Source organism: Sander vitreus, chromosome 15 (assembly GCF_031162955.1).
Source record: "Sander vitreus isolate 19-12246 chromosome 15, sanVit1, whole genome shotgun sequence".
Taxonomy (NCBI): Eukaryota; Metazoa; Chordata; class Actinopteri; order Perciformes; family Percidae; genus Sander; species Sander vitreus.
In genome coordinates this window covers 10,073,573-10,093,549 of record NC_135869.1, presented here as the reverse complement: position 1 = coordinate 10,093,549, position 19,977 = coordinate 10,073,573, and the positions used below count along the sequence as shown (strand labels likewise).

At 41.1% G+C, this 19,977-nt stretch overlaps 2 protein-coding genes across 3 annotated transcripts; both read right to left on the bottom strand.

Moving 5' to 3' along the window:
- Nucleotides 1–1,098: 1,098 nt before the first annotated feature.
- rundc1 (RUN domain containing 1) lies at nucleotides 1,099–8,018 on the bottom strand. Its single transcript, XM_078268813.1, has 5 exons — nucleotides 7,451–8,018; nucleotides 5,958–6,116; nucleotides 3,960–4,158; nucleotides 3,704–3,796; nucleotides 1,099–3,441 (listed from the first exon to the last, which is right to left on the bottom strand). Exons 1-5 carry the CDS (start codon nucleotides 7,841–7,843, stop codon nucleotides 2,579–2,581), a joined length of 1,707 nt encoding a protein of 568 aa, XP_078124939.1. The 5' UTR covers nucleotides 7,844–8,018; the 3' UTR covers nucleotides 1,099–2,578.
- Nucleotides 8,019–9,124: 1,106 nt separating this feature from the next.
- grna (granulin a) lies at nucleotides 9,125–19,611 on the bottom strand. 2 transcript variants are annotated; one of them, XM_078268810.1, is made up of 14 exons: nucleotides 19,503–19,611; nucleotides 18,770–18,910; nucleotides 18,102–18,239; nucleotides 17,874–18,002; nucleotides 16,085–16,166; nucleotides 15,173–15,279; nucleotides 14,819–14,972; nucleotides 14,579–14,701; nucleotides 13,500–13,597; nucleotides 13,136–13,402; nucleotides 11,517–11,855; nucleotides 10,525–10,761; nucleotides 10,111–10,368; nucleotides 9,125–9,794 (listed from the first exon to the last, which is right to left on the bottom strand). In XM_078268810.1, exons 2-14 carry the CDS (start codon nucleotides 18,908–18,910, stop codon nucleotides 9,651–9,653), a joined length of 2,217 nt encoding a protein of 738 aa, XP_078124936.1. In that variant the 5' UTR covers nucleotides 19,503–19,611; the 3' UTR covers nucleotides 9,125–9,650. The 2 variants fall into 2 exon arrangements, with proteins under 2 accessions (XP_078124936.1, XP_078124937.1); XM_078268811.1 differs by lacking the exon at nucleotides 14,579–14,701.
- Between the last annotated feature and the right edge of the window lie 366 nt (nucleotides 19,612–19,977).

Here is a 19,977-nt window from a genome sequence, read left to right as displayed (position 1 = left end):
CATCACCACCCTCGAGTTGATAAACTTTATCAGCTTGATCAATACAGTTTAATCTTTACAATGCGTTTATAAGTTGATTTATATTTTGTATTCTGAATCTATCAAATGGAGTAGAAGTATAAAGTAGCACAAGTATAGTACTCGAGTAAATGTACTTGGTTACTTTTCACCACTGATTAAAAGTACAGTATTGGCAATAGATACTTCAATATCAAAAGTAAAAGTTGTCATTATGCAGAAGGATCCTCAGTTGGTGTGTTACTTGGAATATTAACACAGATGCATAATAAAGCATTCTCTATTGCAGCTTGTCAAAGTAAAGCACATTTGAACGTCTTTATATACTGTTGGGTAGTTTAATCTATAATAAATTATAATATAAATTATACAGTTTGTATGTAAAACCTTGATCTTGAAAATACTTAGTTATAAAACCAATGTAATGGAGTAGAACTGTAAAGTAGCAAACAGAACTGGTGTTTAAAAAGTTAAGTGGGAGTAACTCAAATTGAACTTCAGTACAGGACTTATAATAAATAATTCAGGACAACAAACACAATTTGGTTTCTCCCAATACCTCTTAATAAACAAAATAAAAATATAAGGAATTATCTTTTACAAAACGAAAATTACTCCACGTGCAAAGTTTGTGTGTACTGATATTCCATGGCAGAAAACGCAGCTTTCATATATCTGTTATTCCAAATTAATTGAATACATTACAAACTCTTACGTATTGAATATCTTACAAACTTCAATGTATTTTTATATTTCATTTAAGATTTGTAAATGTCCCCAACAAATGTGATTTTTGATAAAGACAAAACATTTTCATAAACATTCTGGAAGATGGATTATTATTATTATTATTATTATGTTTTTTCATTAATTGAAATCAATACAAGTATTTTCATTTAACAAATACAATAGATGTCTCCTTCAGGAGATTCTGTCACCTTTGTTCCTCGTGGAATGTGTTCAAATAAAGTTGGATTAAAAAATGCTTGCCATTAAAACAAAACTAAATCTATAATGTGTAAAGTTTTTTCTTGATTTCTTTAAAACTGAAAGGATAAAGACTCAAAAGCATCACAGCAGTTGTTTTTTTTTACCGTTTAATTTGTTTACATCTGTACAGTAGGTATGCATTAAACATAACACTAAAGAAACTCAATTCAAATCTTCCATATATATATTATTTGTAATTAAAGCAGTTAAATAAAAATGACATAAATAGCAACATTTAAATGATTGAGCGTGTCTATTGTTTCTAGCTACTTTAAGTGCTAAAACACGCTATTATTAAATAAGTGCATAAATCACAATGTAACAGCTGAACAAAAATGGGAAAACTAGGAAACTAAATATAGCATTATATTTACTGCACATAGCTCAAATAGAACACAAAGGCTCCAATTACACAGTGACATAAAATAAACGATAAAATGTGTCTCCAGGTGCACTCAAGTCACAAAGTGCACAGCTTTTCATCTCGGGAAATACAAACACATACCTGTACATGTGGGCCCAGAAACACAACAAAGGGCAACATACAGCTGATATAAACTCCACCTCAGTTTAATAGCATCTATGGTTTGTACATTCTGAATTTAAGGATATGATTCGTGCAACTCAGCTGTCTCAGGAAGATAAAAACTACTTTTGCTGAAAAAACTGAAAACAAAACTAAACCTCTTACATCCTACAATCATGTTACATACGGGATATTACATCATTCTTATCATACGGTCATTTAAACGTCACCTGAAATAGGAGAAAAGCAGCAGTTCATACAGGGTCTAACACACCCGAAACACAACGTGCTTAATTGAGAACAGCTTCAGACGTTTATGGAGTCACTGATCGCTGCGCACTTGTGGACAATGTTACACAAAACTTTACATTTGAAGAGTGCATTATGATGGAAACTGTAAGAGGTGTAAGACATTTTAAGTTGACCTGATCAAGCATTCTGCTACACATGATTTAGTCCCAGTACTTTTTCACCGTGAACAATGGACCAATACATCATGAGCTCTTGTTACTGTGTAGAAGCCACAGTATTGAGTTTCTGCTCATTTTTTTTTCTTCTTCCTAGATTGTCTCAGCAGCGAGCACATTACAGTATTAAATACTGTACGCGTCCAACCTCTCTCTTTGCTGCACGGGTTAGGATGATATCATGTACACGGGGGAATGATCCGGTGTGATGAGCACAGGTCAGGAAGGCTTCTCTAAACATGAGGTAATCTCAATCTCCATTCTAAGGCATGCTTACAGTACGTGTAGCATTGTCATCTTTGACATTTTGGCATCTTAAACATAGTGGGATATGCAGATTATGGTTGCTCGTGGCTGACACACAACACAATCATCCATGCATGTACTTTAGACATCACATACTTGCACTTTACTTAAGATGGGTGGCTACTTAAAAAACCTTTAAAAAAAGGTTACATACTTGAAGCACAAAGTTATGCTTTTGGTCCTGAACGCCAGGTAAGAGTAGTGTAGTTTAGCTGATAAAAATACTTGATATCAGAATACTTGATCTTTTTTTATGGGATGTGTTGCCTCCTCAGAAAGCATCCTTAATGTTCTTCAGCTGCCGAACAGCCAGGTCCACCGGGAGGTTGAATTTGAGGTGGCTGATGCGGCCCAGGATTCGCAGGGCTCCTTCGAAGCCGGTCTGGGCCATGTAGCTCCAGCACTGGTAGTGCGGGTGTATCAGAGTACCAGACTTGCACAGCAGGTTGAGCCACGACACCAGCCGCTGCTCGTTCAGAGCCATGCACACCAGCGCTTTGAACTCGGTGTCTGGCCCTCGTTTGTAGCGCCCGTGCTCCTTCAGCACGTTGTGAATGGCCCACAGCAGAGACTGTTTTGGGGTGACGGTCACCGGGCCGCCCCCTACAGGCAGGCTGAAGGACTGTGAAAGCTGGCGGGCCGGTGTCTCCACAAATGCTTTCCCGTTTTTGGAGTGGTAGAACTTAACAAAGAGTTCCCATGGGTGCATGTTCTGTGGGGCTGGTCTGTAAGGCAGCAGGCAGGAAATGGGGGCCAGCACCAGGCTCATGGTCTGGGAGGGGGAGAAGAGGCCGTGAGCCAACAAGTCTTTCAGAGCGACCGCCAGCTCCTTCCTCACCGACGACGTCAGCTCGTCTCGAGGTCCCAGCGCCGAGTTGCTGGTGTAGTTGACGACGTGTTCGAGGGATGGCTGTCTGCACGAGCCCAGCACTCGCACCTTGTCCACAGCTGCCTCCAGACGCTGCAGCAGGGGCCCGTAGTCCTGCTGCATCGACTCCTGAGACCACGTGTTCTGAGGAAGGTGGCCCGGCGCGCAGCCAAACTGGCTGGCAGCGAAGATCTGCAGCACGGCGAGGGCCTTCTGGATCAGCTGCAGGCCGGTCTCTCGCATCCTATGGGCCTGCTCTGAGTCCACTGCAGTCAGGGATGAGAACCAGAAGAACATACGTATACTGGACAGCAACACCGGTGGTTTTAAACACAACATCAAGTAAACCTGCCTCATTTAGAGCTTACCAGTTAATACATCTTTAAAAACAAACATTTAGGCCATTGGGTGAACACTGTAAAGCCGGGCAGATTCAGCCAGATCTTAACTCCAAATCTTGTCTTCTACTGGTTTTTATTACTACAAACATGAACTGGTACCTGTAGTTAGAGATCTGAGCTGACTGACCTTTCTTCTTCACTCCTGGAGTTCTGGCATTGGCCCCTGTTGCTTGTGGCTGCTGGCTGTGTCCATCTGGTAAGAGAGGGTTCCCCACCTCATCTTTAGAAAGGAAAAGAAAAATCATTACACCAACTTAAATAAAAAAAAATAATAAAAATTTAAAAAAAGACAGCTGTGAAATGAAAACAAGTAGGCACTGCGATGAAACAGGAGATTCTCATCCACTTGACAGACAGTTTGGACTGTATCTGAGACTGTGTACCCTGGATGAAGTTGATGAACATCTCCAGGTCTCTGATCTGGGTTTTGAGCTGATCCACCAGCTGCTCTTTGACCCTGGCTGGGTTCACTATCTGAGCAATGGCAGCGTCCACTCTCTGTCTCAGCTCCTCGGGCGACATGTTCCCGATGTCCTCGTTCAGGTTCACATCCAGCTTTTTGATCAACTCGTCAATGATGACCTGAAAAGACATATTGAAGGCTAAATAATAGACTTGTTGTAGGCTAAACCAGTGTCTGCAGCGGTAGATTTCTATCGGTGTTGGTGTACATTTTTTTTTATTTTAGCACAGCAGTGTAAATTACAAAACTTGCATCAGAACAACATCTGTTTCGTTTTCTCTGCTGTCAATTTTTGTTTGTTGAATACAGTCTGGGAGAGGTAAGGTGTATAGTGCAGAGTGTTTACAGGAAACAGAGGGTGAGACCGGGGAGGACTTAAAAGAACTTGAAAATAGAAAATATTAATAAAAATCATACTATTAACAGAAAAAAAACGAGGGACATTTCAACAACATTACATTACAAAGTGGTGTTGGTGTTCTTAACGTGTTGGTGGGAAGCTCGATCTTCTGACACTACATAGATGGTTGCAAAGCAGCATTACATTCACAAAGCTAACTTCTTATTAGGGAAGCCATTTTTTTTTTTAGCCATGTTAACAGCATACGGTCTGTCCTCTACTTGGTCCGGACTGAAACATCTCAACAATTATTGGATGGATTGTCAAATTTGTACAAACAGTCAGGGTCCCCAGAGGATGAACCCTTGTTACCTTGGTGATTCTCTGACTTTTTCTCTACAGCTACCATGAGGTTGAAACTTTACTTATGTGTTAAATATCTCAACAACTGTTAGACAGGGTATGGATTTGGTTTATTACAAAATGCTAGAAAAACTAACAACATTTCCATTAGCCTCAGCTGTACTTTGCTGATAAGCAAAGGTTAGCATAGTAAACATTATACATGCTGACCATCAGCATGTTAGCATTGTCATTGTGAGCATGTTAGCATACTGATTAAGCTGTTGTGCCTAAGCCTCACAGAGCTGCCAGCATGGCTGTAGACGCACTCGTAGTCGTTCTAAATCAGGTAGACATTTTAGTTCATTTACACCTTAAAAGGAAAGGAGTAAGAATACAAACATTTGAAAAGCAGGTTTTGGATTTGCAAAATGTACAGTATTTGGATAGGCTTTCCGAGAGAATTCTCTATATGAGAAACACTACAGCCTGCAGCGTTTTAGGAACAGACTCGTTACACCTGATCTGAAATAGGTAAACACAACATTATGTGCTCAAACATTACTGACACGTGATAATTAGGATTCAAAAACAAGCTTGTATATGTGTTGGGCCTCAACACATATACAAGCTTTTTTTTTTGGTTTGGTTTGTCCGTTTCTTTGTTTGTTGTTGTTGTTTTTTTTAAGATTATTTTTTGGGGCTTTTCCGCCCTTTAATGGACAGGACAGCTAGGTGAGAAAGGGGAGAGAGAGGGGGGAAGACATGCAGGGAATCGTCACAGGTCGGACTCGAACCCTGGACCTCTGCGTCGAGGCATAAACCTCCATGTATATGTGCGCCTGCTCTACCCACTGACCCAACCCGGCCATACCTACTCAATTTTTTTATGCAACCTGGTGGAAGGGTGTAGCATGGGCCAAGGAATGGCATTTTGGAGCAGATCCAAATCACGGGGTGGATGCACTATTTTTCACTTTCGTTTGCTCTGCATTCATGTGTTGTTGGAACAATGGAAAAATTCAAACTGTATTAACACTGTGAGATAGGGCATGCCTTCGAGGAGGTCTGCGCTCTCCGAGGCCCTTCTAGTTTGGGATGTTGTAATCATCATTTTAAGTATGAGGATTAAAGGCTGATCAGACAACCTGATGACAGTATGGCACATCTACACGTGATAGGATTATACCCAGATTCAGTGGCAATTTTTGCATCAGTACATTTCCACAATCCCACCTTCTGTCTCTCCATGACGACAGACTGCGGCAGCGAGTCGTAGCTGCCCTCCTGATAGGCGTAGCGCTCCAGATCATCCAGCTGTGTCTTCAGTTGAAAAATGAGATCCTTCTGTTTTTCCCTCTGAGCCTCCAGGCGCTCCCTCTTCTCCCTCTCACTCTGACAGGAGGGAAAACACACAATTATTCATATTTATTATTATAAGGAGTCACAGTTCTTTGCAAACAATTGTATTCAATAAGTTTTATTTACAAGTCCATGTAGCAATTTATCATATATTTTAGCTGCATCTTTTTGTACTTGTGTCACAACATTAACACAAAAATACACACACCAAACTCTCAGAGAGACATCGATCTCAGGTATCTCATACACAGGTATCATACTCACCAGATCCTCCTGTAAGTAAAGCATGCAGCAAGGGAGAAATGACATAAAAAGACCTTTAGGGTGGGAAATATGGTGAGAAATAATTCCAAACAATAATTACGTGAGGCCAAGACTTTACCTCAGTTCAGACTAAATGTAAAGAGGCAGGAAGTCAACAATGTCGGCGACAAAGCAGGTTGCTTCAACATGGTTGTGTACACACAGAAGCCTTTATTACACAGATAGGGATCTGCTGGAGGCATTTTCATTGAGCCTGCAGCTCAGTGCGTCAACACAAAAGCAACGTTTTCCAACAGAGATAAGAGATCAATGGGAACACACAGCAGAGGTGGGCGCAGCAGCCTCGAGTGTGACGCAACAAGCACGCTTTTTATCAGAAACCTCAGCCACTGAGGTGAAGCACTTCAGGTAATATGACTGGGCTTAACACCACAGAGATGCTGCATGTGTGTTTCACATCTGTATTTATGAGTATAGAGTGTCCATCTATGTGTCTATGAGTGTTGAATATATCTTGGAGGATCTACACAACCTGCAATTAACCACTACTTTCACTATTGATCAATCTGATTTTCTCAAATCATTGATTATTACTAGTTTAAAAATGTCAGAAAATAGTGAAGAATATAGATTTTGTCCAAACAACAGTCTTAAACACAGATATTTGCAGTCAGCTGTCACATACGACAAAGAAAATCACCAAATCCTCTTGATTAAGAGGCAGGAAGTAGGGACTTTTATGCACTTTTGCCAAAAAAAAAAAAAAAGATTATTATAATAGTTGTTGATTATGTTTCTGTCAGTTGACTTGTATACACACACACACACACACACACACACACACACACACACACACACACACTCCAGTTTTTTGGCAGAGACTCAGACACAGTTGTCATGAATGGAAATACTACACTACAGTCCTAAATCTATGCTAATATAAGTAATAAAGATTAGAATATCTAATTCAAGGATATTATATCATTTCAGTTGCATGTTTTTGACTGTCATCTTTTCTTGGCATGCACTCATGGTGTGTAAAAGAGTGTGTAGCATCATGGTGGTTATATTTTGTGGTATCAAATCATGACCAGCAGTCTCACCGAGTTCTCCAGCTGTTTGGCATCCTGAGCTCGGCAGCCCACTACATGCGGGCAGCCCCTGAAAGCGAACTCCTCCAGCTCGGCCAGCATCCTCTCCTTCTCCTCGGTCTGGGCGTGAACTATCTGCTTCAGTCGGAACTGAACCTGGGCAAAGTGTGAGGTGAGGGCAAGGAGAGAGGAGTTCAGCAAGTCCTGCTCCTCTTCCAGTTTCTCCAGCCTGGCGGCCATTTCCTCATCAGTGGCCGAGGACGAGCCTCTCTGCTTCGGCTGGCCAGCGCTCCCGCTCCCGCTCTCATCCTCGGGACTGGCCACAGCGCCTACCGGTGCCCATCGCACCCCTGCGCCGGCGAAGGCAGCCTCGCTGTCCGAGGCTGACAGCTCCTCTGTGGACATTTTGGATGACGGAGTTCACTCCAGCTGTTTAACCACGTCTCAAAATTATTAAAAGTCCGTTCCTGCTGCTTTGTTTTCTTACGTTGCGCAGACAACAACAAGGATCACCACCGGATAAACAGGTGTATCGCCATCTTGGTAAGGATGATTCATACGTCAAAGCCAAAAAACGGAGACACGTCAAGTCAACTGTAAAATAGTCTAGCACGGAAGTCTAACACGTTTGGTTTCATAGTAAAAGTGTCCCTATTACATAAAAGCTCCTGTGTCAGTGGGGGAAGAAGTTTTCAGATACTCAACTTTAAGTTAAAGGAGCAATTCCACAATTAAAAAAAAAACATTTAACGTATTTTTTTAAGATGGCATTTTTATAATGTCCTAATCTAGGTCTCAATTTATAATAGGCTATATGAATGTAGAAAATGCAAACTATAGCATAACGCTGATAACAATTTAGCATTTAAATTATGGAGGAGAAACCGGGAGAAACACTTGATTTGATTTGTTTTGTACAATAGTTAGTAGTTTAGGGGAAATTATTTTGTTCCCAAATGAACTTTTTCACACTAAATTCCACTAAATATTGTATTGTATAGTGTGTGTAATTACACATTACATATATTTGATGAATAACACAATAACATATATTTTATGTATATTGCATGTATTATTCATACTTGTGCCCATATACTTTGTACAAATCATGGCTGCTGGAGTTGCACAACTGGATTTCGTTAGCACAACTATTTACACAATTCATTTGTAGAGCTTAATCTACTGTAATGTATAGATTTGTGAATATGATTTCTCTATATTATTGTTTTTCCTAATTCATTTCATTCAAACACGTAATTCTTTTTCAGCTTCTCACCTCTAAACCTGCTTTAACAATAAAGTATTTGCGGTTTGTATTTGTATTTTAAGAAAATAAAAACGACATATTTATTTTAGGCTTTTATTTTGAATTGTATAATCGGAAGTGTCGATGTTTACTCCAACAGAGCTTTACACTGCTCACAAAGGGGACGGCCCCGTAGATATATGCCCAATGGGAGCGAATGGGAGGCCTGAATAATTCTTATATACCGTCTATGCTGAAAACAGCCTGAAAAGGAATTCCAACCCGGAAGTATGGATAAGGAAATGAAGAGTCTTCTTTGATTAATCTCGCATTTCTTTCACTGTCAGACCCATTGACGTATATATAAGGTCAGACCTCCTGTCTCCACAGCGTTGATAGAAACCAGGAAGATAGTAATCATAAAGGAATGATTTGACACGTTGTAACATCAGATCTTGTTTATTAGTTTTATGGAAAATGTAGAGCAAGCATGTTTTTTTATGTTTGCCTCATGGTGGCAACAACATGCACAAAATTAAAACACTGATTTTAGTGGACACCCCTGATTCAATTGTGAGTAATTATTGATAGAGAAGTGTACTTTACAGCACATGGTAGCTAAAGCAGAAGATAAAGTTGATTGACAGGGAATACAATCACATTGCCTGTGGAGTGTTTTTTTTATGGATGGAGTAGAGTTTGAAGTAGCTTATAACTGTGCTTGTAATAACAATGATCTGACTTTTAAAAGTAGTTATTACAGTCGTAATGCCCTGATCTTGTTGCATGTAGTTGTTGCAGAACATTATAACTCCAAAGTGCAATTCAATGTCACAGTGTCCCCTTCTTCCTTTACTACTTTCCTCTTAGAACAAAGCATTTAAAAATGATCATAAAATCCCTTTGACATTATTTTCAATTAGTGAGTTGCATGCAGAAACAGATGACAGTGCAGGGGAGGTGTTTTCACAAAATTAGAGCTCTCTTTTTGTTGCTGAGGAACACGTGCCAGTTGTGCCAGGGGAGCCAGGTGTCCTTTATGCAGTCTCCAGTCTCGGTGCAGGCGTAGCCGTTGGGACAGCAGTGCATCATGTCTTTGCAGCACACCGCCTGTGGAGAGGACAGAGGGAGGAAGGTATACTGTAACACAGTCAACTTTAGATAAGTAAAAGTAGTAATACCACAGTTCAAGACGTATTAGCAGCAAATCAGCAAATTTGATTAAGTATCAAAAGTACAAGTACTCATTAATGGCTGCTTTCAGAGTGTTAAAAACATAAGCAGCATTTTAATGATGCAGCCAGACTAGCTGTTTACCCTGTTTTCAGTATTTGTGCTAAGCTAAGCAAACTAGCTGTCTGCAATAGCTTCATATTTACGCCGAACTACTCCTTTTGAAGACTGAAGTTATGACTGAAAATCGTACATTAGGAGATGGGCAGCAGGCCCATGCAGTAGGGGAGGTCCTGCAGCAGGTCTCGTTATCTCTACAGTTGTACTGTTCATCACACGGGACATCTCTTTGCTTTGAGGGAATGAGCAGGGGTTGATTTTCGGGCAGAAACACCGGTGTTAGCGGGAGGGTGTCCAGCTGCAGCATGATGACCTTCTGACAGGAGTTAGAGGCGATGTTACAGGTGTAACCCTGTGGGCAGCAGTGCTTCATGTCTGGGCAGCACACAGCCTGCAGACACAGCACGCACAAAGGTTAGTGAACATGACATGCCTTGTTTTACATAAGCAAACTCTGACAAAGATAGCTGATAGTGTTTCTTATTGAGTAATTTCTCCGCACACACACACACACACACACACACACACACACACAGAGAACGCTCACATTTTGCAGCGGGCAGCAGCCCCACTCGCCCGTCAACAGCTGGCAGCAGGTGGTGTGTTGGGGACATTGATGCAGCCCGTTGCACTGCACAGAGCTGGGATCAGCCTCGATGCTGGAGGTGGCTGGCAGCTTGGTGTACCAGGGAATCACCACTTCCCCTTTGACACACGAGGTCTCGCTCTCGTTGCATGTGTAGCCGTTGGGACAGCAATGGCTCCCGTCAGCGCAGCACACCGCCTGTGGGGAGAAGTGAGAGTGGAAGTGCTACTTTCACATCATCTATTCTGTTTTTAAGTTCTTCTTTCAAATGAATAAACTGAGAATGGTGAAAAATACAAGTGGTGTAGTCATAGGAATAAAATGGGTGTAGTGAGTGCATTAATGACTCTGTAACTGCCATAACTTTAGAGTGACAGCCTAATGGAATTGAAAAGTGATTGTGGCCTATGTCTGATGGATGCCACTGTAGAAGAGGAACTATATCACCATGCAAAGTAGTACTACCATCATTTATCTCTTGATGTTTGAGAAAACACATTGTAATATCAGTCTCTTTCGCTGCTGAAAGCTCCACCGTGTTCACCAGCTGGTCTCTGACTGTGTGCTGCGACCAAAAAACGACATTATGAGAGTGGTGAGAGTGAACCAAAACAGTAAAGTTGTGGACTGGAAAACCAAAGCCATGAGCTTTGTCTCCTACCATTGAAACTAGGAGCGACCCCTTTCACATTACACATAGTCATGTGATCCATTGTTCATATAAATATATAGATTATAGCCATTTTAAATAAATTATTAAACATAAATGCAGTATGTTTAAAGGTTTCAGCTTCTCCAATGTTCAGATCTGCTGCTTTTCTTTACCTCACATCTTTATAAACTGAGTTTTGTGGGGTTTTTTTAACTGTTGGTCACACACAATATGAGATTGTAAGATGACTTAAAATGATAAAATGGTTGTTGGCTGGGTGTTACTGGAGGTCGGTGCTCACCTTTGGCAGCGGGCAACAGCCCCACTTTTGAGACGAGGTCATAAAGCAGCAGGTGGTGGACGGAGGGCACCTGGTGTGGGTGTCACACTGAATGCCCTCCTCCTCGTCTTTTGTCTCCTGTGCTTGCATCACCTCGTTTGTCTCGGGCTCCACTGTTTGCTTTGTGCTTGTTGCCTGACTTTGGGTTGTAGCGGCCACTGTAGTGGGTGCTGCCGTGGCAACCGCAGGTATCTTCTGCATCATGGGCGTTGAGCCCAAGGTGCCTTCACACGAAAGCGTGGCCAGGTCACAGGTGGTGCCAGCAGGGCAGCAGTGTTCATGGTCTTCACAACAGACCGCCTTTTGAACAAAGTGACGAGAATACTTTCAGTCACAAACATTGTTGGATGAATGAATTTGCACAAGGAGAGAGAATTGTCAGTCAAAGTAAAGTTCAATGGCAGACAAATCAGTGCTAAAGGGTGTGACATGTGGTCAAATACACTACCCAACTTTAAGGAATAGTGTTTGGAGAAATACGCTTATTCGTTTTCTTGCTGAGAGTTAGACAAGAAGATTGATGATACCACTTTTAATGTTTGTACGTTAAATATGAAGCTACAGCCAGCAGTCAGTTAGCTTAGCATAAAGCCTGGAAACAGGGGGATACTGCTAGCCTGGCTCTGTCCACAGGTGACAAAATCTACCTACTGCACCTCTTAAGCTCACTAACAAACACGTTATATCTTCTTAGTTTGTACTAATCTGTACAACAAACTGTTGCACTAAGTGCTAAGTTAAGCTAGCTCTTTTTGCTAACCTGAGCTAACCGGCTACTGGTGGTAGCTTCATATTTACCATACAGACATGCGAGTGCTATCAATCATCTCGTCTTACTCTCAGCAAGAAAGCAAACAAGCGGATTTCCCAAAATGTTGAACTGTTCCTTTAAAGAAATAATGTGTAAAACCACTAGAGCCATACGAGAACTGAATACTGCCAAACACAGACTGTCTACGCTGACTATCATTAGCACTACAATACGTCACAGCTGCATTCCAACTGTATTCCGACCTTTGTATGTACAGTAGGCTATATACTAGTCTTGCTTTGCCAGACCCTCCTCCAAAGCGCGCTGAAAGACAGTCTGGCTACTCCACATAGCATTTGGGTATGGGAGGAAAACGTGCTCTGGTTTAATGGCATTTCTTTAAACCAATCAGAATCATCGTGGGTGGTGCTAAACTCTGCACAGAGCCACTACAAAATAGTCATGCGAGAGAAAACTCAGATTGGACAGATAGTCTAGCTAGCTGTCTCAATTTACCCTGCAGAGATCTGAGGAGCAGTTAACCATAGTCCTCATAAACCCACCAAATTTAAAATTCCAACACAAAGAAAGCGAAAGGGAATGGAAAATACATGCATCCGGCGGAATTTCTTGCAGCACCGGAGCAATCCCGGAAGTGGAACGCGAAGGATATAGACTAGCTACGCACTAACACTGCACAGATGTTTACATTTTAACCACACCTTTGTATTCTTACGTATTTATTCCCAACCATATTACTTGAAGGGGCTTTGAAAACTTTTTTTTAAGCCACAGTCATCAGTGTATGCATGTTGCTCTGTGTGTTTACCTGAGGTAGAGGACAGCAGGCCCAGGTTCCTGTTGTGGTCTTGCAGCAGGTGGTGCCATCAGGACAACTAGAGGTGGAGTCACATGAAACATCCCCCACCTGTGCACCCTGTCTGGGGATTGCGGGTACCTTTGCGCCCTGTCTGGGGATTGTGGGTACCTTTTCGAGCCACGGCACAGAACATGTGTCATCTTCGCAGGTCTGAGCAGCCAGGTTACATTTCTTACCTTTTGGGCAGCAGTGAATTAAATCTTCACAACATACAGCCTGACATGGTCAGAAAGACAAAGAATCATTAATGCATTGTCAAAACCTTTAAAATAAAAGTTAGGACTGTGTAAAAAATGCTTGCCAAAAATTGTACCTCGGGCAAAGGACAGCAAGCCCAGCTGCCCTCTTTGGTTTTACAGCATGTGGTGTTATCTGGACAGGCTGCTGTATCATTGCATGGGACATCATTGCCTGGAAAGAAAAAAATACCAATATTAATATTTACTACATATCTAAAATTTGCCCTCATAGTTAGAAAACACTCCAGCAGAATTGAACATTTTCAATGACAAAAAAACGTCACCAGGCAGCCCAGGTCATCTATTTTGGATTAAAATAATTAAAAGCTATAGTCAAATAGTTTCACAGATGAGCTGAAATTCCAGCTTCCTGGAAGACACCTGAGACCTAAACCTGTCCGGAAAAAAATGTGGCTACCTGATGAATGCATTGCCTAGGCACCGTGCCTGTACAGCAGTCAGGTTGAAAGAAAAAGGGTGCAGGGCCAGTCAAAGCGGTTCAATTACAGTAGAGAAGCAATGATAAAAAAGAAAAGAAAAAATAATTTTGTTTCAGTAGTTAACTATACAAAAAATGGCAAAAAAAAAGTAATTTAACTACTTGAATCATTGCATGCAAATATGAATGTAGTTGAACTTCCAGCTACTGCAAAACGTAGTCAAACTGGTTTAATTATATGTCGTTCACTACTCCCCAGCACTGCCAAAATATGATACATTACTGATACTATAACTGATGTTAAACAGTCATTGGTAATGGTAACCTACTACTACCATACGTACTGCATGCAGGAACAACTTTGTTGAATCTTAAATATACCTTTCCCACAGCAGACATTTTGTCTTATCATAACAGGAAATGTTGCAACTTACCATACCATACCATTTTGTTGTCCTAGTAAGTCATAGGACTCACTGACACGCCTACATTAATTGGAAAGCAGCCATTAATACTGTAATGTTATTATTTAGAACGTCTGTTGGTACCTTTACCTCATATATATATATATATATCAAAACTGCTTTGTGGTGGATATAAAGAAAATGCACCTGGTCTTATTATGTACATCTGATGATACATCTGTGATGTGCTTTATCTTTTAGCTGTGTGCTTGTTCTGCATTACTTTTGATAAGTATGATAAGCATCTCACCTGCAGCTGCCTTAGTGACAGATAATACTTCCTTCTCTAAAGGAGGAACTGTAATCACCGTGGGGACTTCAGGGTTTTTTTCTGAGCCACTGTCAACAACTGTCTCTGCGGTGGATTGTTCACCTTTTGGTATTGGAAACAAACAGAGATCAGGGCTGCATGAACACAAACACCCACACTCAGATTTAGACAATGAGTAATCAGAATGAGGAAGAAAGATTCACAGAAAACCAATCTGACCCTTCTGGTTCTCCCAGTCGGCTCTAATCCTGGCAGGAAGTTTGGCCCACATTGGCGTTTGTTTTTTGGTAGATGAAGAAATACATTTTGAGTGTTCGACATCACATATACTCCCTTCAGGACAGCAGTGTGTCTTATCCTCGCAGCACACAGCCTGTGAGACAATAAAGAAACACAGAGTATCACCTTATGATACGACACCATAAAGTCACGATAACTGGACATCCTGGCAGGACATGCAAATCCCTCATTTGACTTTCTCTTCATTCATAATCTCAATTATGCTATTGAATAACATTAGCATTTCTATAACATTTGTGTATGTCTATAATGAAAAGATCAGCCATTTTGTACCTTTGGCATGGGACAGCACCCCCACTTTCCTTCTGAGGTTGCACAGCAGGTGGTTTCATCTGGACACTCTGACACTCCGTCGCTGCACAAAACCGTAGACACAAGCTCTGCAACAACAAAATTGAAACATTTCATAAAAATGTGCGTATGATAACTTGAGGGGACCGTGAGATCAAACTAACCCCATATGAGAGTTAGGCAAGTTAATCTGTAAAGCACCTTTCATCAACCAACCAATTCATAGTGGTTTGCATAAGACATAAACAGGCATTGAGAAAAATATACAAGGAAGGAGGCAAATAGACAGAAGGCAAAATAATAATAAAAAGTTACAGTGCCACTACAGTCCAAAATGTGAATAAATAGTTCCAAATGTATTCAATAAAAGGCAGAACCAGCAAAGTGTTCCGCCTCGATTTAAAAGAGCTGTGAGTTTGTTTCACATATGTGGTACTCAGAAACTGAAAACTGCTCCTGCTGACACATAAGTCCTTTAATTCTTGATATATGCTTATGATGATAGAGGGTTGATTTGGGAATTTTCTTAATGTGGATGTTAAAAATTGAAGTCCACGGCTACACAATGATTTCTGGCTTGGTTTTTGCTCTTTAACATTAGCGACTAAAGCTGAGCACTGACTTTTAATTATTTATTTTTTTTATAATTATTTCTGTGTTGTTTGTTTAGGAGGACATTTTGGCACATCCAATCACGGCTGAACAGAAGAGGCCTGAGACTGAAGCCTTGGGGAACCCCACATGTCATTTTTGTTCACTCACATTTGTAATTACCCATTGACACAAAGGGGTCCCTGTCCTGCAGATAGGATTCAGACTAGTTTAGCGCTGTGCCAAAAAGTCCAGGACCGTTTCCAGACTGTAATAATGTAGTAGTGAGTAGAAGAGTTTCACCTTTTTTGATGCATGAGCGGCTGTCTGCGCTGCACTGGTGGCTCTCAGGACAGCAGTGTTTCCCATCAGAGCAGGGGACTCCCTGTCAAGGTTTGGGAAATCACAATTCACTTAATAGATGCAAAACAAATTGGAATCAAATGGCTTATGGATTCCCTCTTGTAATCATTTTTACTCAACAATTCATTAATTAATGTTTTGACCTTAATGGTACTTCTCCACATAGTTAGAGCATTTAAGGTGCCATATAGTCAGCCTGTACTGGTCTCTGCACTGCATTGTACATTATTGCCGTAAAGCATATAGCAGACAACTTAACAGCAAACCATACAGAAACTGCTGCCTGGCCAGGGCTGCAGCTTTCGTATTACAGTCCCCAAAATAGCAGGCATCACTTCCTATCGTCTTCAGTGAAGTGAAAAAGCTTAGTTTGTTAAGCCAACCAGCAAAGATCCGCTTTTGAATAACACATTTTGAATAACATATGTAAGGGATAATGTTGAGCAAGCCGGTCCTTATTGCAAATTAGAAACCCGACAGGATGATGCACCAGTCTAACTGTATGAGTGGTTCACCAATGGACTGCACCATAGACTTCATGGTTTTATGTGGACTTAAATTATGTAAATGATGTAGCAATTTGGTTACACTTGACTTGAAGGTATCCACATAAGAGTGACATGACACGCGTCATAAACATTATAAACAAGTCATAAATGTTTGGTAGGGTGTTATGTTAGGTTAGGGTTAGAGTTAGGGTTCATGTGTCATGACATTGTCATGTGTTCATGACAGTGAACATGAAGACATGTAGATACCTTCAAGTAAAGTGTTACCAGCAATTCTTTGGCGAAAAAGACCCTGTTAAAAGAACAATTTATCAAAGAACTTTGTGTGGTTGTTACTTCTGTTTTCCGGATAATTGTACTATTATTTGAAAATATATCCATGTTTAAAAATGCTACACGTTGCATGTAATACCTGTGTTTTGGGGGTTACTTTTGATTGCAGCATGAAATTTGACAAGCAAATCAGTAATGTTAGAATGAGCCTTTTCCAGCTTCGTCTCCTGGCTAAAGTTAAGCCTTTCCTGAGCAGGCACGACCTAGAAAAGGCTATTCATGCCTTTATTAGTTCAAGGTTGGATTACTGTAATGCTCTTTATGTTGGTCTGAATCAAACCTCCATCTCACGCCTTCAACTTGTTCAAAATGCTGCTGCTCGCTTTTTAACAAATATATCTAGATGTGCACATATCACTCCCGTCCTCTACACCCTACATTGACTCCCTGTGTGTTTTAGAATAGATTTTAAGATGTTATTGTTTGTTTTCAAGGCCTTAAATGGCCTGGCCCCGGAGTATTTGTCCGACATTCTAACCCTGCGTGAGCACCACCGGTCATTGCGGTCTTCAGATCAGCTGGTTTTAGAAGTCCCAAGGTCAAGGTATAAACGGTGGGGTGATCAGGCTTTTGCAGTTGCTGCCCCCAGACTCTGGAACAAGTTACCCCCTGATACTCGCACTATTACAGATGTAGCTCTTTTTAGGTCCAAACTCAAAACCTATTTGTTTAGACTGACTTTTAATATGTAGTAGTGGTGTGACAATTTCACTCTCCTGTTTCTATGTAACCGTTTCTGATTTTACTGTGTTATATGTTTCATTCTTTTTATTGTATGATATGTTGTTTTATACTTGGTTCCTGATGTAAAGCACTTTGGATACCTGCTGGTTGCTGTAAAGTGCTATATAAATACATTTTGATTGTGTTGGACACGGTTTGATTACCTGAGCTAGGGGACAGCAGCCAAACCTTGTCAGAGCCCTCAGACAGGAATACTCAGGTGGGCATCGTGACTGATCGGGACAGATGTTGTCGTCTTCCTCCCCCATGTTCGCCTTGATCATCCTGAAGGACTGCAGGCACAAGGTGGGAAAGGTGTGCTCTCACCTTAAATACGTCAAACTCTCACTCAGTATCTTATCATGAAAGCAACGGATGTCTGTTATTCTTACTTTCGAGAGTCTGGGCTGCTCAGCAGAAGCTCTTTCCACCCAGGGGATGGAACCAGTAGAGTTCAAACAGCTGGACGTGGCATTATCGCAGAGTGTTCCCATAGGACAGCAATGTATATGATCCCCACAGCACTCAGCCTTCGAGGACAGCAGTAGTAGGAACACTTTGACTACCAAAGTTTAAAAACTGTTATCACATTAGCTAAATGAGGCCTGAGCTTGTATCTGGCTCATAAAGTAGTAAAACACCACTGAGCATGAATAGCACTGTTCAGTTAAAATTTCTTTTTATTTTAGAGTACACAAGAATAGTTATCTTATATTTACATTTAACTATGTACATTTAACTGAAGTTGAATGACTTTGCTGGGGTTTATCTTATTAAGAAGATAAGTTACTTGTGCTGCCCTACAACAGAGAGCAGTAACTTCAGCTGACAAAAAGGAGTTCAAATGTTTCAGCTGGATAGGATGCAATTCCTTCATTTTATGTCTTTTTTGTTCTTTTTATTATATGACAACAAAATGTATGACATATATATTGGAAAACAAATCCAGTATCAACAAACCAAATGGATTCTTTCAACTTTCCGTAGTTTCTTGGAAGAAGTGCATCTGCTCAGGTTAAATTATAGGATGCGGAACATACAGGTGTACAACCATGTCTACCTGATCAAACGGGCAGCACTCAAAGCCGCTGGCCGGGTCGTTGCAGCAGGTTTGGCCGACTGCACATCTCCCTCCATCTGGACACTCATCAGCACCAACCAGAGCCAGGAGAGCCGAACAGATCACAGCCCACCTCTGCATCTGCACACACACACACACACACACACACACACACACACACACACACACACACACACACACACACACACAGACACACACAGACAGAGGTCATAAATGAAAGTGAAAGGTGTGCATGTGAAATCCCCTTCTCCACTCAGACATAACATGTTTTGCTGAAGCTATTGGTCAAAGCCTGTAACAGAGAGTATACTAAGCATGCTCAGATATTTCAACATGTTCTTAAACTTGTGGCTATCTGTAAAAAAGGATGTCTGAGACTCAGCTCTGTCTTCATTTATTTCCTGAAAGTGTAATTGTTCCCTTTAGAGGTGTGTTTCTGACTTTATTTCGCAATGAATAAGCAAGTCAAAACACAATAGGAGTTTAGAAAGGAAAAGTGCTATTTCTAAAAAAAAAAAAACATCTCTACTAGATGGGGGTTTATCATTTACAACGAAACGATTAAAACAATGTAAGCAATCTAAAACTAAAAGAAGTAAATACAGTAGATGTTCGTGAATCATTAATAAACCACTTTACTCATTTGTCTAAAAGGACTTCCGTATTTGCCAAGAAAGTATTATGGAAAAAAAAAAGTTTATTCTGCTCTTACCTTGATAGAAGACTGAAGGGCTGCTATGAGGAGTCAGGTTTTTCAAAAGTGTCTCACCACTGAAGAACACAAATTATAGTAGACCTGCTGTTTCATTGAACACGCCCCACAGAGAGAGAGAGAGAGAGAGAGAGAGAGAGAGAGGCGGAGATCCTAATTTCTCTGAATACCTTGCAGCACCTCTCCTGGCCGCTTCCTTTAAATCAGCTTTTCTAAATTAAATTTTGCTGATAAAGTTCAATGAAGTTGCTCCCGTTTAGCGGTTTGCTACACTGAACAGGTTGCACTTGTTTACATGTATGGGACAGCTGTGGCGCAGCCAGGGTCATGTCCACCAGGCGGCGCCAGAGCTACGGCGGTAGCAGCAGAGTGCGGGGGGCGGAGCCAGGCGAACCCTGACATTTTATATCAGATCTCCACATCATGCGCACGCTCTATCTGAATCAGTAACAAAGGGCAATCGCTAAGCGTAGTT

Coding starts and splice junctions, on each gene's coding strand:
- rundc1 (XM_078268813.1), bottom strand. CDS start 7,843: ATGTCCACAGAGGAGCTGTCAGCCTCGGACAGCGAGGCTGCCTTCGCC. Junction 6,117..7,450: donor CCAAACAGCTGGAGAACTCG/GTGAGACTGCTG, acceptor CCCTCCTGTCAG/AGTGAGAGGGAGAAGAGGGA. Junction 3,442..3,703: donor TCCAGGAGTGAAGAAGAAAG/GTCAGTCAGCTC, acceptor CCCTGACTGCAG/TGGACTCAGAGCAGGCCCAT.
- grna (XM_078268810.1), bottom strand. CDS start 18,910: ATGCAGAGGTGGGCTGTGATCTGTTCGGCTCTCCTGGCTCTGGTTGGT. Junction 18,240..18,769: donor AGTGCTGCCCGTTTGATCAG/GTAGACATGGTT, acceptor CTGTCCTCGAAG/GCTGAGTGCTGTGGGGATCA. Junction 13,403..13,499: donor CTTGCTGTCCTTTGCCCGAG/GTACAATTTTTG, acceptor TGACCATGTCAG/GCTGTATGTTGTGAAGATTT.